The sequence below is a fragment of the Temnothorax longispinosus genome, chromosome 4, assembly GCF_030848805.1.
Source record: "Temnothorax longispinosus isolate EJ_2023e chromosome 4, Tlon_JGU_v1, whole genome shotgun sequence".
Lineage (NCBI taxonomy): Eukaryota > Metazoa > Arthropoda > Insecta > Hymenoptera > Formicidae > Temnothorax > Temnothorax longispinosus.
This window is the reverse complement of record NC_092361.1, coordinates 7,089,204-7,106,420: the sequence shown is the minus strand read 5'-3', so window position 1 is coordinate 7,106,420 and position 17,217 is coordinate 7,089,204. Positions and strand designations below refer to the sequence as shown.

Genomic DNA, 17,217 nt, shown 5'->3' with positions numbered 1-17,217 from the left:
GTTTTAATGACCTTTGTACGTTCATTCGCGCTTTCACGATGCGGGGTGGTGACTGGCGAGCCCGCGAGCCCGCGAGCCCCTTGCCAAATAGAGAATCTCATTGTCAGTAAAAGATTCAACGTCACGCGTGTTTGAAAAAAAGATTCGCAAATTGACATTATTTTTTTATTCCCAACCTTAAACATTTTTTAAATTTATTTTTAAAGGAATTACGTACATTTCTTGAGAAAAAAAAAAGTAAATCAATGACAAAATCAATAAATTGTATAAAAGTCGGTAAAAGGTAAAAATTCGATTGAGATGGGGCCTCTCTCGTACCAGATTTCTGAACCGCGCGTTTCCCTAACTTTCGATATGCGAAAACTCCAGTTATCGAGTTGGAAACGACAGCTTTCAATTCCGTGGCTGAAGAAATTTCATCGAGTTCCGGTATATGCGGGATCTCTTGCAATCGCGTCGCGTCCTCTCTCCGCAGAAGAGTTGTCGTTTCCGCTCTGCCGATCGCGACTTCCCGACTTCCCGACTTTCACAGACAGAATCGGTCGCTGCGATATAAGATTGGCAAATCCGTGATTAACGCGGTTCAGATGCGAAGGATGGCAATTTTCTTTTTAGCCACGATTTATTAACTCTCATTACGCGAGTTCTTACGAAAGATTAGCCAATTCGGGATTGATAATAATGGAGAAGCGTGATTTGTCTCTTATTGCCTCACGATTTATTAAGTCTACGTAATATCGTGAGAGCAAAAAAAAGTATAATAATTAAACTAAAGCTGCAAATGAGCTGCACCAACCGACAAGTTGTCAACTAACTTTAATAAAAGGAGATTGAGAGATTGAGAGATTGAGAGATTGAGAACTATTTTAACCACCTTATTATTCGCGTTAAAATGTGCACGATTCTTTTCAATTCCACAAAAAGGTTAATTAAAATTTTGTAAGGAATACATATGCGTGTATGCTGATTTTTTGTTAAATTATCATATTTGACTTATTAATACGCATAATATATGTAAATGATTAAAACCGCAAGATATGTTTCATAACGTCATTTAAAAATTCGAAATTTAGTCGGAAAAAATAAACTTATAGATTACGTCAAGAATGAATTCTTATTTCATCTTGTTGTTTAAGTTCTACTTGATTTTGATGTAAAATGACGTATCGCAGTTCATATACCGCGGATTTAGCATCGCGGCAAAGAGCGACACGTATACGTAGATAGATAGGTGTGATTTACCAGCGTAGATGTACACGCGCGCGCGCGCGCGATGCGTGACGCGTGACGCGTGATGTTGATATTTGTTACGCGAAACACACATGCTCGGAAAAGGATCGAGAGATAATTTAATGTGCGTTGCATCGTAAGGATTACTTTTGGCTATTCATATATATGCATACGATATCTGTCGGACGTCAGTTAGACGTCTCTCATGGTCGCGGAGGACTCGTCATTAATATCCATGAGTTAAAGCGTATCCGGCTGTACGTTTTCGGCGTCGCGTCGCGTCGCGTCGAGCACGTAATAGAACATAATTTATGATTATCGTGCGAGACACTGTTTGCACAAACAATCGATTGCACAGTCTATACTTGACGGTTCTCCTCTTCTCCTGCTATTTATTTTTCTGTTACTTTCGCTATCGGCTCGCTATCGAACGAGGAGATATGTTATCGCGTAAGACGTAAGAGAAATGTCCGATATAAGAGGCGAGACTCGTTTAAAATGAAAAGTTGAAATAAAAAATTAAGATTGAATATTAATCGTCATTTCGAATATTGTCATATAGTAGGCCGGTAATGCAATTTTATAGTCTATGTTTTACCTATGCGCATATGCTGCATTATATGCTGCAACGCAACTTATACAATATATTAACTGATTAACAAATTAATAAATTAATCATCTCCGCGGCGAGATAGTATAGTGCTAAGCAAATGTCACACGTCACTCGTCTCATATTTGGCGTAGTTGAGCCTATCGTCGATCGTCGACACGCAACGTTAATCGCCGCGCCGGAAAATATTTCCATCTAATTATAAGTGGGCTGGTTCTGATAAAGCAATCACTATGCGAGGTGCAGCGAAGCACGTAACACGCGCCATTATGGACAACGTACAAACTTACAGAGACGAGCCATGGATCTAAATTGGTCTCGTCCATCGTTGATCCGTTTGTACATACATATGTACAAGTTGTGGTGCACGTGTGTCCCCTACTACCCATCGCGAATTCGCACGAGCGCATACGGATGCTGCTGGATGCTGCGCATACGATACGAAGTATATGAAGCGAATAGTCGAACCTACTTGATATGTCGCGTTAATTTTATAATTTTACACATCCGGACAAAGAAAATTCGCGCGATTTGTTGAAATAATTCCGCACCAAATGACGATATAAGAAAGATTGGAAGATTGGCGCTACAAATCAAAGTTTCTATTTTTCCAAATAATGTTATCTGTTTCAGTGTCTCTAAAAGAATAATTTCCCTTACACACACATTGCTTATCTTATCTTAAAGAAATAGAAAGAAATAGAAAATGATTTCGTAGCAACCTAGCAACCGGTATAGAGTAGAATAAAAGTATTATTTACGGAAGTATTAAACACGTAATATCCCATTTTTGCATCGGTATATGTTTTTAATGACAATTCAACCAGTTTGGAATAAATAGCAGCATAAATAGACTACCATTATACGCTTTTGCAACAAAATACTTATTGTTAGCATAAAGTTCGTGTTAAAGTAAAATCGACTTGAAATAAACTAACGAATTTTTATTTCTAACGTTTCCTCCACGCCTATTCTCTTTTCCAAGGTTTAATTAGTCAAAAGGCTCTTATTCTTATTCACTAATAATATGTAATAATTTTGGAAGCTCTAATTGTAAATACATTTCTATCGATGAAAAATTGGCTCCAAACTGGCCAAAGAGAGACTCGGAATCGGTTAGGGTAAAAGATTGCGGACAGAAGACAGCGTAAGCTGTGTGGAATGAGGAGGGATGGAGGGCATAATCGCGTACACAATCGTGTTATTATGCGATTTTTAGCTCCGTGCATCTCGATCGCAATTCCCTCGCGAAACGCTGGCCGAATCCGTTCGGGTTCTTCGAAGCCTTCGTTCCCTTTCGCGCGGCGCCGGCGAGGATCGCGAATCGCGACACCGGGCAGCCGGGTAGCCGGGCTCTAGTCTTGCGAGAATCACCGAGCGCGAAATTGATGTCTCGTCGAAGCCCAGGCCCCGCCTTAATTCAGGCCCCCGAGTCTGAGACACGCAATCTTCGTCGAGCCGTCGAGCGTCCCGAGTCGCGTCTCGCGTCAGTCGGCAGTCGGCTGTATCCCGACTCCCGACCCGATGAGGTATCGCGGCGCTAGTCATTATTTCGCGGTTTTGTAACAGATCCGCGACCGGCATTATGCAATTTAATGACGCTCCTTTTTAATTCTTCCCGAACGACTCGAGAGCGTGAATTTCGGATGCGACTTGTAAACCGGCGCGAACCCTTGCAACTTGCAAGAGCTAGCTCTCCAACTCTATAAATATATGTATAGCTTCTTGCGTTTGTAAGTAATCATAAAAATTTTAAATTGACAACATCAAAACGCACAACAGACAATTTTGCTATAATTCCTTGCCGTTCACAAGATTAAGTCTTTTTATCATATATCGATCCAGTTATTATATTCAATCGGTCATTTTTCGTCCAACTCGTAAATTAAACTTATACATATATATATTGTTATAATAATGAGACGTTTTAAAAGTAAAAAGCACATGTCCAAACCGCCCGTGTGCACACTGCACGGGCGAACGGGCGAACGATTTACAATATGATGCGTAACCTCGACAAACACTCACGTCAATTTAACAATTTTTACATTTATTCACCGGTGACCGCGTGGTGACCGGTGATCGGGGTGGAGATGGAGACTCTGGTCACTCTGGGTTTCTGCTTTCCAAACGACTGGACCCAGGACCGTTGCTTCTCAGCGAGTAATGTGATGAACGAGCACGTTTATGCACACGAAGCACTTTTCGCAGAATCTCGTTCGCGCGATAAAACGAGAAACGAGTCACTTTTCGAAGAAATTAGCGCCTGGCCCTGACGGTCGGCCGCGGCGCGGCGTCCGCGTCCGCGTCACGTCGCACACGTCGTTGTCGAAAACTCGAAAAACATCGCGTATACAAAAAGATTCAAGTCACACACGTCACACCCGTTTCATATAATATAGCTGATATGCACAAATACGTCTAGCTATAGCTAGACGCGACTATTTTCGGCATTAATTGTATCGTGTCTTTTAGTTAGGCCGCGAGTCATTCATATGTCGAAGTCGGATCTCAGATCATCGGATGTCGGAACGCAGCCGATGCGCGATGGTCCAATAATGAGGAAAATTCATTTTCGAAAACGAAATTCTCTCATTGGACCATCATATTGGCTGCAATGCGTTCCGACTCCAACACTCTGACATACGACTGATTGTAGAACCGGCCGTTTAATTAAGACGTAGGGCCAAAGCACATATGACAGTCGTAGTCGTGGACGTAAGTAACGCACAAGCTTTGGCGTATCCTGATCTGTCAGGTCGGGGACTACGACCGTCGTATATCGCTACGCCATGTTATGTGCTTTGACCCATACTCGTACGTGTTGTCTTAATTATCTGGATTAATTGTTTTTGGGTTATTTGTATTTATAGGTGCACAATTTAATACATTTTGTTATATGTCGCTTGAGCGTCGATTGATTAATCAATTTATCGATTATAATAATTATCTGAATGTAATGGCGTGTATTTTATAAAACACAATTAATTGTTAAGATATATGTAGCAGAGATGTAGTATCATTGAAAATTTTATTCGGAATGTTTCATCCCTGACATCCCTGTCCCCTGACTTCCCTGACTAGGTATCGTTGGTGACATCTGGTTTCCGCTATACGTATTGCTATAGCTATCGGCTGACGTTTCTATCGGTATATACTATATCTAAAAGCGGAAAGAAATATTTTTTTATTTCCGACAAATATTGTCGGTAACAGCTTTCTTTTCAGCTGCGTATCACATTCATCTGTTCACGGATGTCTCTAAAAAAACATCTCTCTATTGATGGAGCTGGAGCGCGAACTGCGGAGGATGGAGACTGATGGAGACATGTAATATTTAATCCTGGAAGATATTTGAGAAGACGAAAGATGGGAGAGAATAAAACAAAGTACTCATTGTCAGTCAACAAATATTACCTATTTCGTTTTGTCAATGTAATTAAATGCAATCAATGCAATACTAATTGTATTTATTTATTTATCCTATTTATTTTATTTTTGTTTAATTTTATATATATATATATATATATAATTAAACCCTATATTAAGCCCTATATATATTTATTTTATTGGTGATAGAATGCATGATAAATTTATTTATGAAATTTATCCAGGATTAAATGTTAAGTCCTAATCTGTTCCAGTCAATGTTAAAGCAACGGATCTATGAAATGTAATATTATATAGTAATAATTTATTGTTATAACTTGACACAAGCGTTCCTGTAATATATTTGACGTAATTGTCATAGATCCGTTACCTCGGTTATAAAAATTTAGTTATCACTCACCGACCGATGCGCAGCAGCGGAGTTTATATGCAGTAGCCACGTAGCTACGGTGATACTGTAACATACAAACATAAGATTTAAGTTAAAGAAACGCTCAAAATTATCAACATTTCAAAAGTTAATTCTTACGCGCCTCTAATTCGTCTTTCAATGAAATATTTAGCAATACACGCGTACAATTATTATCTATTTACCGAAAAAGATCTTTTACAAGAATAAAATTTTAGATAATTATTTTTAACTTAGGAAAATAAAACAATTTAAATAAATGGAAAAGAATTATTATGCAGATGATATTCGCCTCAAGGTTGCTCCGCCGAGGCCCGATGTCTCTCCCAGACCTCCTCCAGAAACACTCGCGGATAATAAACTACAATCGCGCGCGGACTAATTTCAGTAAAAGTCTTTCTCGCGCGATACTGTACGGCACTCCCGTTTGAAAAAGTCCTTTAGTGCGATTACTTCCCTGGTAACCATCTCCGATAGAAAACGATTAAAAACGGCTATATCTGTATCGTTTTTAATCGTATCTTATCGGTTCTATCGTTGCATATTAGGAGACAGATAAAACATTAATCGAATCGAATCGGTTTTTATCCTTTTAGATCCGAATAAGGAAATAAAAACTATACAAATTTTATAGTTATGAATCGTTTTCTATATGTACAATTATTGCCCGTCTGAATCAATCTATATATACACGATACAGTATATATCGTTATTTATGGTAATAATTTTACCGTATGCCTTAATACGGATATATAAGAATAAAATGATAGACGTCTCATCGATATTTATATACGACTTAACCGAACCGATACATCTATCGTTTATCAGGATTTTCTGACATACAACTTATCTTCTTTACGGCAGCAAATCGGTTCGTTTTCTATTGTATATCAATGATATAAATTGAATCCGCATCAACCAATCGGCGATTAGTTCGCGACAATGCCGCACGGCCGGGCATAATGGAAAGCGCTTCTCGTATTTAAAATACATCCAGTCATAATGTACAGGGTGAGGAAAAAGTCTGGAACCGGTGAAATATTTCGAAAACAAAACATTTTAGGAAATAGTTATTTGTGTAACAAGTGCTGTAAGATGAAAATTCACGGGTGCGGAGTTGACGCACGAGCCGAAGGCGAGTGGAAAGTGGTCTATCACGCACGCGTAGCGTGCGTAATGGGCCACTTTCCATGCACGTGTTACATAAAAATGTTTTATACATAAGTTGTAGGGCTTCAACAAATGCATTAAATGATACTTATTTGACCTTAAGCGTAAGTATAGAGGAACTTTCAAGGTCAACTTTAAAATTTTAAATGGAAACCTCACTTTTTATTTAATATTCTTAAGCTGACATCGAGAGCTTTTTAAAACACTATCAAGAAACTTCTTTCGGTTGAATACTTTTTGAAATAGCTGATTGAAGTTTGGAACGTTCTTGGAGCGATTATATAAAAATGATTTGGCCCATTTTTCCTTTGGCACAGAGGACCTCCTGAGTGCCGCACACAAAATACAAAATAGAGGAATACGATACACCCTGCGGAAGACACCCTTATATACCAAAAACCTACCCCGAGATCACTTAAAAAATTCTGCCCTTGCTAAAAATGGTTTGGCCCATTTCTCCTTTGGCACAGAGGACCTCCTGAGTGCCGCACACAAAATACAAAATAGAGGAATACGATACACCCTGCGGAAGACACCCTTATATACCAAAAACCTACCCCGAGATCACTTAAAAAATTCTGCCCTTGCTAAAAATGGTTTGGCTCATTTCTCCTTTGGCACAGAGGACCGTGTGAATGCGCGCCGCACACAAAATACAAAATAGAGGAATACGATACACCCTGCGGCAGAATTTTTTAAGTGATCTCGGGGTAGGTTTTTGGTATATAAGGGTGTCTTCCGCAGGGTGTATCGTATTCCTCTATTTTGTATTTCGTGTGCGGCACTCACACGGTCCTCTGTGCCAAAGGAGAAATGGGCCAAACCATTTTTAGCAAGGGCAGAATTTTTTAAGTGATCTCGGGGTAGGTTTTTGGTATATAAGGGTGTCTTCCGCAGGGTGTATCGTATTCCTCTATTTTGTATTTTGTGTGCGGCACTCAGAAGGTCCTCTGTGCCAAAGGAAAAATGGGCCAAATCATTTTTACATAATCGCTCCAAGAACGTTCCAAACTTCAATCAGCTTTCGAAATATGAGTTGACAAAGTTCAAGTACCGCCGCGCCGGCATTAGCATTAGCCAAATTGTACCGCGTGGAGGTTGCACGGTCGGATTTACATCTCATTGTGTGTGTGTGTGTGTGTGTGTGTGTGTGTGTGTGTGTGTGTGTGTGTTATATCAACATATCAACGGTTATTAAACTACAAAAGCTTGAAAGAGAAAAAGCCCCTGACCGTGGAGTTCAGCTGCTTATCGCCAGAAATGCCGACGTTTGCTAGCGTATCCCTATCAACAGTGTGTTGCCGGCGCTTGCTAGCGTATCCCTGTCAACAGCGTACGTTGCCGGCGCTTGCTAGCGTGAGTTTATGGGGTTTCTTAAAAGATCATGTTTATAAAACAAAACCTGCGAGCGTCGAAGAATTGAGAAGCAGAAAATAACTGATGAAATGAGTTCAATAACCGTTGATATATGTTGATATAACATGCGCGCGCGCGCGCACACACACACACACACACACACACACACACACACACACACACAACGAGGTGTAAATCTGACTGAGGCTGCAACCTCCACGTGGTACACCTTGGCTAATGCTAATGCCGACGGTACCTACTTAAACTTTGTCAACATATCTCGAAAAGTACTCAACCGAAAGAAGTTTATTGACAATGTTTTGAAAAGCTCTCGACGTCAGCTATAAGAATAATATTAAATAAAAAGTGGGAGTTTCCATGAAAAATTTTAAAGTTGATCTTGAAAGCTCCTCCATACACGCTTAAGGTCAAATAAGTACCACCGTTTGATGCATTTGTTGAAACCCTATATACAACTTATGTATAAAACATTTTTTCCTAATTAAAATGTCTTGTTTTCGAGATATTTCACCGGTTCCACACTTTTTCCTCATCCTGTATAAGCAGACTCTCTGCGAGGCGAAAAGCAGAGAAATCCAGTATCGTAACTGAAGGGATCTCTTCCTATAAGGACCTCCTGGCAGTAGCCGGCCCGAACACCGAACACCGAGCCCAGTGGCCTCCGACTCCTGGCGCTAGTTGCCCCGTTCCCGGCGTTCTTCAAAACGATAAAAACCGATTGAAATAAATGAATCGGTATGAATCTAAATTCCTTATTTCACGGATTTGTAACGATTGAAATGGATTGACTAAAACCGATTCAAACGATTCATTAACCATATTAAAAACAATAGAAACTGATGTGTAGTTGATAAGACATTTTTACGATAGGATCCCAAGTATTTTGTAATGTGAGTTTCTGATGGAGTATCGTAAATAAACGATTCACTAACCATATTAAAAACGATAGAAACTGATGTGCAGCTGATAAGATATTTACAATAGGATCCCAAGTATTTTGTAACGTGAATTTCTGCTAGAGTATCATAAATAAACGATTCACTAACCATATTAAAAACGATAAGAAATTTTTTATCGTTTTCTATCGTTGGCGGTTATCAGGGTTGAACGGCAATCCCGAAGCAAACGCGACGAACCGGCTGCGGTTCGTTTATTCAATTAAATCGGCGGACGGAGGGTACGTTAGCTTCCCCGTCTTTAGATTTTTATCCAAGCAGAACGAGAGTTTTGCTTGGGTAAAATTCTCGTACTGGGTACTGAGCCTTCCCACCTCGCCAAGGTCGTACCCATGGAAAGGAAGTATACTTTACTCTGTAATATAAAAGCACGTAAATCTCGCGAATGTAAGTACTATTAATGCATGGCATGCTTTGCACAACGAGAAGTCGCGATTAAGCGGCACGAAATACACGAGTCACGAAAATAAGAAATATTCATGAACGAGCGTTGTATGTTATAATTGTATCACAGCGTGCTATACTTATTGAATTATACTTATTCACTTACTTGAATCACGATACGATTTAACGTTATTGTCACTCGGCCCTCTTTCCGCTCTTCGAAAAGAATCGGAGATAATCGCACGACAATTCCGGCACAACACGTTCAAAACGCGACACGATTCGAGATATGCCGCTGCCGCGTTAATGAATGCCATGCAATGCACATTCGATAGTCCAACCAGACATATGGCGGCCCGGGGCAGGATTAAGGGGATCCTGCAGCCGTATGATTTACCGACATTATCGTTAATCAATGGATCTTTTAATTGGCTTTACAGAATTGCAAGTTCTTGGTCTAGAATTAAAGTCCGCACAAAAATCTAGGGTGGAAAACGCGATTTTATATCAAAAGCACCAAAAAATTAAAAATATTACTTATTGGGGCACATACACAGCTGTCACCTGACGACAATATTTGCTTAAAACAAAAATTCTACAGTTTATACGTACATAATGTTTATCATCCACCTTTGGGAAAACATGTAGGAATAATATCGTGTAAGTAGAAGTAAGATTCAATGCGTACAAAAAAAGATCCATCTAATAATTATTTTAGTAATGCAAATACGGATGCAGGATGACAAGAAGAGCAGCAACAGTAGTTGCCGGATCTTGCGTAAGATGGCGAGCAATCGAAAAAAGGACAGATGTCATTTCGTTAGACAAAGACAGATATAGGGAAAACAAAATTAGAAAGGTTGACATTATCGACATCGAGGAAGTTCGCCAGTGGCCTAGTTTACACCGATCTCTTGATACGCGTATCAAATAGTATATTTGAACTGATCAGCCAATAATCAGACTTATTTGCTAGTTATTTACTATTTAATACGCGTATCAAGTGATCGGTGTAAACTAGGCCAGTCACTGCAGGATCCCCTTAAATCGAAACTTGGACACAGTTCTTGCATCGTGGACACCGGGCCTAATGATCGATTATCGCCCGCGAATATCGACACGCGAAACTGCAAATCACTCACAACTCACAATTGCCATAGGTATGTACCTTCGCCTCGATATCTCTGCCTCGAGCGAGCGATTCGCGCGATACATTAATTCATTCGCAACACTTGATACACTTGATGCAAATTATTGAGCGTGTCGATTATTCCCGCGAAACGAGAAGCAGGAATGCCAATCGCACGAACGAGCGCGCGTTTCGAATAACAGCACCCACACGGCACGGAGCACGGAGTACAAATACTTGACACCTGTCCGAAATTCATCAGGAGAATGATTGAATAACATCCGCGGGTAACGGTATTCCGAGCGTTGACGAAAACAAGTATCAAGGCCGTCTCGCCGATGGAAATAATCGTCCGCGCGCCGACTTTGAACCGTACACTGCTGCGAAATCAGCGGACTCATTCAACGGTCGCGGCATCGCGACCAAGCGCGACTGCCGAATCACGAGTGCCGCCGTGTCGCGCCGCGGCGGCGGGCGGCGAGAGCGGCCGAACGTGATTCGGCCGGATTCGGAGGTTCCCGTCCACTCCCGGCTCGACTCGCCGCGCGCCGAAGAGTGGTTCGTGTTCGTGATACCGGATACACGATACGATGATACGATACACGGATACACCATTGCGTTGAAGGCATTGATACCGTTCCCGGATTTCTCGTAACTGCATCGTGCAAACCTACTTGAAAGAATTTCATCTCGCTGTGGAGAACGATTAACGTTCGCTCGGACCGTCCTGCGCCTCCATTACGCTCCGATTAGATTTAGATAAAGAAAGCTCAATTACAGACGCGTAAACATTTCATATTCAGTCAGATGCATCCTTCGTAACATTTTCTCAACATAACCTTCAAGCCTTCGACCCTTTATTCCCTAAAAGCTTCAAGCGTGAGATTATCTTTGGTTAGGCAGTAACACGACTTTTCTATCACGGCTCTTTCACGGTTGATAGAACTCGCGGAAGAATGCCGGCGCCAAATTCCATCAGCGTAGCCGTAATATGTTCCAGTAACATGAACAGGAGCATGGAGGCGCACGCTTTTCTGAGGTAGGCAATCGGTTGGCACGTCGGCAAGCGCTCAACAACTCGCAATGATTAACCGATTGAAACAGCTGAAATTAACAGATTGGTTAATTAGTTTACTAGCATTGGCATAGTAATTGCAACCTATACATTGTGACTTTTTTCTTGTAAAATGCATTTTTTGCTCTTGTACAATTGTAAAATATCTCGGAAATATTCTTCAACGAAATATCAAATATAAATTGACTTCGAGCCTTCTGAATTGCAATATTTAATGGTTGAAATAAAGCATGAGAAATTGTGAATAATGGGAAACGCAGAATATTTATTTGAGAACACCATTGTTTCAGCAAAAAAGGATTTAATGTAAAATCATTTGGAACTGGTGACAAGGTCAAACTACCCGGTACCGCCCCAGATCGCCCTAACATCTATGACTTTGGAACTTCATACGATGAGATTTACAATGATCTATTGATGAAAGACAAGCAATAGTATCCTTTGCATATAAATAAGCTTTTTAGTATTTTTTTAACATATTATATTGATATAAATTTATTTCTAATTTTATTATTTTTTTTTTTAAGTTTTGTAAGCTACTAATTTTAATTCATCTAAATAAAAAATATCAAGTTTTTCTCCGTACAATATATGCCATTGTTTTTTCTATATTATTTGTTCTTTAACAATTAGCGTAGTTATACACAGAATGGTTTATTGCATATGTTGGATCGGAACCGTCGGATAAAACCCAAGCCGGAACGTTTTCAATTGTCCAAGGATAAGTTCGATATTCTAATTACGTGCGAGGAACGTGTGTACGATCAAGTAATCGAATGCATGGAATCTAGACCTAAAGAAGATAATCAACCTGTGCATTTGATCAATATTGATATTCAGGATAATCATGAAGAGGCCACAGTAGGATCGTTTCTTATATGCGAACTAGTAACAGTGGTATATACATATTTATATATATATATATATATATATATTTTTTTTTTTTTTTTTTCCAAAATATTCTAATTTATAATATGGAAATTTTTATATTTTAGTTGGCGAATAGCGAAGACTTAGACAATGATATAGATGAACTACTCCATGAATTTGAATCCAAGTTTGCAAGAACAATATTGCACACTGTGTTATTTTACTGAAAATCTGTTGTCGACACAGAAATCATCAGGAATCTGGTGTTCATCAAACTTGAAATTTATTTATGATAGAGGTTAAATTATGTATAAATTTAGTGCACATATATGCGTGTATATATATATATATGTATATGTATATATATGTATGCATGTATGTATGTATATATGTATGTATATTCATCCACCGAATCGTGTGGACTGAATCTTGACTCGAACGGAGAAATCCGCTTGTGCTTCCTACTTGACGATTATTCCCATGGAATCTAACTACCACGGTCCACTGTTGAAGTTAATATTCTAATTGATTATGAGATTTACATCCCATTATGATTAAACGGATCTATAAAATGGTATCGATCTTTAGCCGTAAAACTGAGATATTGGGAATAAAAGATAAATGCAGAGGGTATAAAATATAAAATACCATATTTTAGCATATATATACATGTATCATTCACGATTACATCTGAATATAAATCTGCAACATGCCTGTGTTTTTGCGTGTGTATGTGTGTGTATATATATATATATATATATATATATATATATATATATATATGTGCAATCATACAGCTATATTACATAGCTGTTACAAAGCTAATGGATTCAGAAAACGCAAAATGGTACTTTTCGCACATTTTTGTACTCAATGTTGGTCAAGATGAGCGTATAATCTTCGAGCCTTCTCACGTTTATTCTTATTGACGTGTTTATTTATCATTTTCCATGGTTTCTTGATTTTATCCGAATAATCATCGGTCGATTCTGTCAAATTAACCGTTGATCCCGCGTGCCTGAAAATCAATTTTACCAATCAAGTGAATTTTATATATGAAAATATGACAGTTTAATGATATAATGTACATATATTTCAATCGTGTGTGATGATCGTCATTCGATTATTAGAATTCAAACACATTTTAATAAACCTTATAATTATTGTCGCAACATTATAAATGAGCGACTATTTAAATAAAGCCAACATTTTGACATTACGTTGTAGAGTATTTTAGCATAGGTCCAACAATCTTCTTGACATGTATATCCTGGAAGAACTTTTGATCCACGTCGTTGATTGTTACTCGACATCCTTCATTTACGCGAACTGTTCGGGGTGGTACGTGCCTGTTTGCGGATATATTGCGACGTCGCGGCGGAAACGTGTGAAAGCGCTCTTGCTCGAACGTTGGCGGTGCAACGCAATATAGCAATTTACCGTTAACAAAATCCTTTAAAATGTATCTAGCCGAACGTGGATTATCCGGCTGACCATTCTGCGTCATAAAACCTCTATTATCTGCAAACAAATACGATATTAATTTGAAGAAATATACATTATAATTATTATAAATGTGAACATAAAAATAATTTATATATGCAACATGTGAGACATGAACACATAAATATATATAATTGGAATACATAGTTCTTAAATTTTAATTTTAGCGCGCGGACATTTCGTCAATATAAAGCGATTACATACAAGCGTGCGCGTTCAAAAGCTCTTCTGCGGTTGGTGCGCGATTCGAGTCCTCTCCCTCGGGTGGCGTAGGTAACATAAAACCATACAGGTCCTCCAGAATATGCCTAGGTATCAATGTAGCCAGTAACGTAATTGCCGGTACGTGGTCTCGCATCTGATCAATCGACAGTATGCCATTCAAGATCATCTCGGCTTTTGTACAAACAAAGCTTGGCATTACCAAGCCTGGGCAGTCACACAATAGTAAATCCTTGTCTAAATACAACGTTTGAAAATGCTTAGTTTTGCCTGGGGTGGCAGACACGGAAACCTTTTTGTCCATGAGCAAAGCATTGATAGTGGAACTTTTTCCAACGTTCGGATATCCCACCAAACCGATTGTCGTCACTCCATCTGTGTAGGTTTTATTACCGCTATAAATTATTTTAAATAATTGCACAAGATCGTTCCTGTTTAATAATTTCGGCGAATTAACTATTTTCTTCGTTTTGCCTTCCAAGTCTGTATCAAAGATTTTTAAATTCTCCATCGCGCATTGAGCTCCCGTTTGCTTATCAACAGCAGTTTCTATATTAGATTTAGTACACGTATCATTGTCAACCTCGGTACCATCCTCCGCACTGGCATATTCCGATTCCGAAGCAAATTCCGAGTTAAACTCGTCAGTACTATAGTCATCTATTTCATCAAGATGATCATTATCATTTTCATTTATCGATTTTGCTTCATCTTCATCCTCTTCTTCTATCTGCTGTTTCTCTGCTGCTAACGTAGCAGAGAAAAAAGCCACCTGTACATTTATGTCTGTAAAATATTTTGCCCACGTATCTCTTTGCTCGTCCGTTAAGAAGTCTGCTTTATTAAGAAGAATCATATTTAATTTGTCAGGATTTATTTCTTTAACATAACGTTCCAAGTCCTCGCAGCGAAAGAGCAATGGGTTGCGTGCGTCAACAATTTGTACAATCACGTCGCTGCGTTCCACCACTCTCCACAATTGCCGCCAGAACTCCAAGTTCCTCTCATAAGGCGTCAATATCAATCCCTCGACTTGTTGCAACGTAGCCAAATGACGTCTCCACTCCAAAAATGCCTCTTTCTCAAGAGTGTGTAATTCTTGAGCGTTTATGGAACTATTCCATTTCGGTCTTCTAGGTATCTTAACAAGGCCTTTGTTTCTTTCTTGCACCTCCAATACTTTCTCCTTTTCATTCTTCGAGAGCAAGCCACCACTATTGGGATTCACAAATTTAATATTTAATTTCTCTGCGTTAAACTCTGTTCCTGCGAGTTCAGCGGTCGACAGGAACTCTTGAAACGAGCTCTCCTCTGTAACCGATTGCAAGTTGAGTCGGCCCCAATCGTAACCGTCATTAATCTCTGTAGTGTGAAGCTACATGGTGCATGAAAAGAAAAAAAACTGTTATAAATAATAGCTCTCAATGACCTATTAACAAATATATACATATATATATCGGTAGTAAATTTATATAGCAACTCGTTTAGTCTTTGACGAATTTATCATAATGTAAACAAAATGTAAATGAAACAACAGAACGCTTTTCTAAAATGCATCGTTTATGAGACATTTTCAACTCGCCCTACTGAGAAAGACACACGTGATGACACTCGAACGAGGAGGTTAAAGCAAATTCATTATTTTACCATAGACGGCTCGTTGCTGTTCCTTTTAATTTTCCTGGATCCAAATCGATCCCTGATTAAAGATTTTCCTAAATTACTGCCTCCTCCTTTGCCTCTTTTGCCCATGGTCTCTACTAAATAATATTTCTCTTTTACAAAAGCAGCATGTGCGACTGTGTGACTTGGCCACTCTGCCACCTCTGCCTGACTGCCCTGACTGTCCAACTCGTCCAACTTCTGCCAGTTTTTTTTTTTTTTTTTTTTTTTTTTTTTTTTTTTTTCCTCGGGTGAGGGAAGATAGGTGCCTTCAGTCCCTCCCTGGAACTATATAGCACAGTTGTTGAACAATTACAAGATTGAAGGTTATGTTTTGGAAAACATAACCTCACACGAGGAAGTGAGTGTAGTAGGACTGTGCTGAACTGTGCACTCAGTTGCACAATGCGCAATGCTATTGGATATGATTTGGCTATATGTCGATGCCTATCAGCCCATGGTATCAGCCTACATAGAAAAGAATCGAAACTCTAGCTCTCTACATATTATTAGAAAATGAAAGCCATTTATTGATAATTAATAAATAACGCAAAATATGTATATCCCTTGAAATAAATCGACGGATATATCGCCTATTACAATTCATGTTCCTAACGTGAAACATAATTCAGAAGATTCAGAAATCGAAACAGATCAAATTCGAATTCCGATGAAATTGATACACGAGAAAATGTTCCTTATCTTTTTATGTGTAACTATAAAAACACGAGCCTATTTATACTATGAAACATAACTCGCGTTGAATCGTCATCATTATCGGTTTCGATCTCTGACGTAATCTATATTTTCTTTCAGAATTTTATCATGATTCGATATTCGCTCAATTATTACATTTGCGTATTATATAAGATCAAAGAAAATCGATATAAATTCAATCGGGATAATTGTGACATTAAAATAATTTCGAACAATAAATCTAATAATTGTTACGTATAATTATAAAAAAATATAATTATTATATATATATTTAACAGATATCATGTCTAAAAGTACTAACAATAAGAGAATTATTACAAGCTTTCAAATCAGTAGCGTGAAATAAATTCACAATTTATAAGCTTTAAATGGACAACTTTATAATCAAAATTGTAAATGTGAGAAACACGTTTTTCTAATTCGCTCACAATACCCTTGCTTCAAATTCGATAATGCTATTTAAAAACGTATCTCCTTTTTCAATCCTTTGTAAATAAGTACTCTTTGTTCCTT

The 17,217-nt window shown here is 38.7% G+C and overlaps 3 protein-coding genes across 5 annotated transcripts in view; 1 reads left to right on the top strand and 2 right to left on the bottom strand.

Annotated features, from left to right (window-relative positions):
- LOC139811123 (uncharacterized) overlaps positions 1 to 6,039 on the bottom strand; it is a 36,589-nt gene extending 30,550 nt beyond the window's left edge. Inside the window, exons 1-2 of the mRNA XM_071775213.1 lie at positions 5,932 to 6,039; positions 5,631 to 5,685 (exon numbers count right to left, since the gene is read on the bottom strand). The gene's annotated coding sequence lies outside the window, so the exon portion shown is untranslated. The remainder of the gene's footprint in view (positions 1 to 5,630; positions 5,686 to 5,931) is intronic.
- A 5,222-nt stretch (positions 6,040 to 11,261) lies between these two features.
- Positions 11,262 to 14,245, top strand: Ssu72 (Ssu72 CTD phosphatase). Of its 2 annotated transcripts, none has more exons than XM_071774779.1 (5): positions 11,262 to 11,280; positions 11,599 to 11,694; positions 12,021 to 12,164; positions 12,369 to 12,627; positions 12,726 to 14,245. In XM_071774779.1, exons 2-5 carry the CDS (start codon positions 11,612 to 11,614, stop codon positions 12,825 to 12,827), a joined length of 588 nt encoding a protein of 195 aa, XP_071630880.1. In that variant the 5' UTR covers positions 11,262 to 11,280; positions 11,599 to 11,611; the 3' UTR covers positions 12,828 to 14,245. The 2 variants fall into 2 exon arrangements, with proteins under 2 accessions (XP_071630880.1, XP_071630879.1); XM_071774778.1 differs by lacking the exon at positions 11,262 to 11,280 and adding an exon at positions 11,288 to 11,306.
- Positions 13,234 to 17,177, bottom strand: Ns3 (nucleostemin 3). 2 transcript variants are annotated; one of them, XR_011731509.1, is made up of 5 exons: positions 15,973 to 17,177; positions 14,308 to 15,700; positions 13,821 to 14,121; positions 13,374 to 13,618; positions 13,234 to 13,337 (listed from the first exon to the last, which is right to left on the bottom strand). XR_011731509.1 is itself a non-coding variant. In XM_071774777.1 (4 exons), exons 1-4 carry the CDS (start codon positions 16,075 to 16,077, stop codon positions 13,471 to 13,473), a joined length of 1,947 nt encoding a protein of 648 aa, XP_071630878.1. In that variant the 5' UTR covers positions 16,078 to 17,177; the 3' UTR covers positions 13,315 to 13,470. The 2 variants fall into 2 exon arrangements, 1 of the variants encoding a protein (XP_071630878.1); XM_071774777.1 differs by having other exon boundaries at positions 13,315 to 13,618.
- Positions 17,178 to 17,217: the final 40 nt, after the last annotated feature.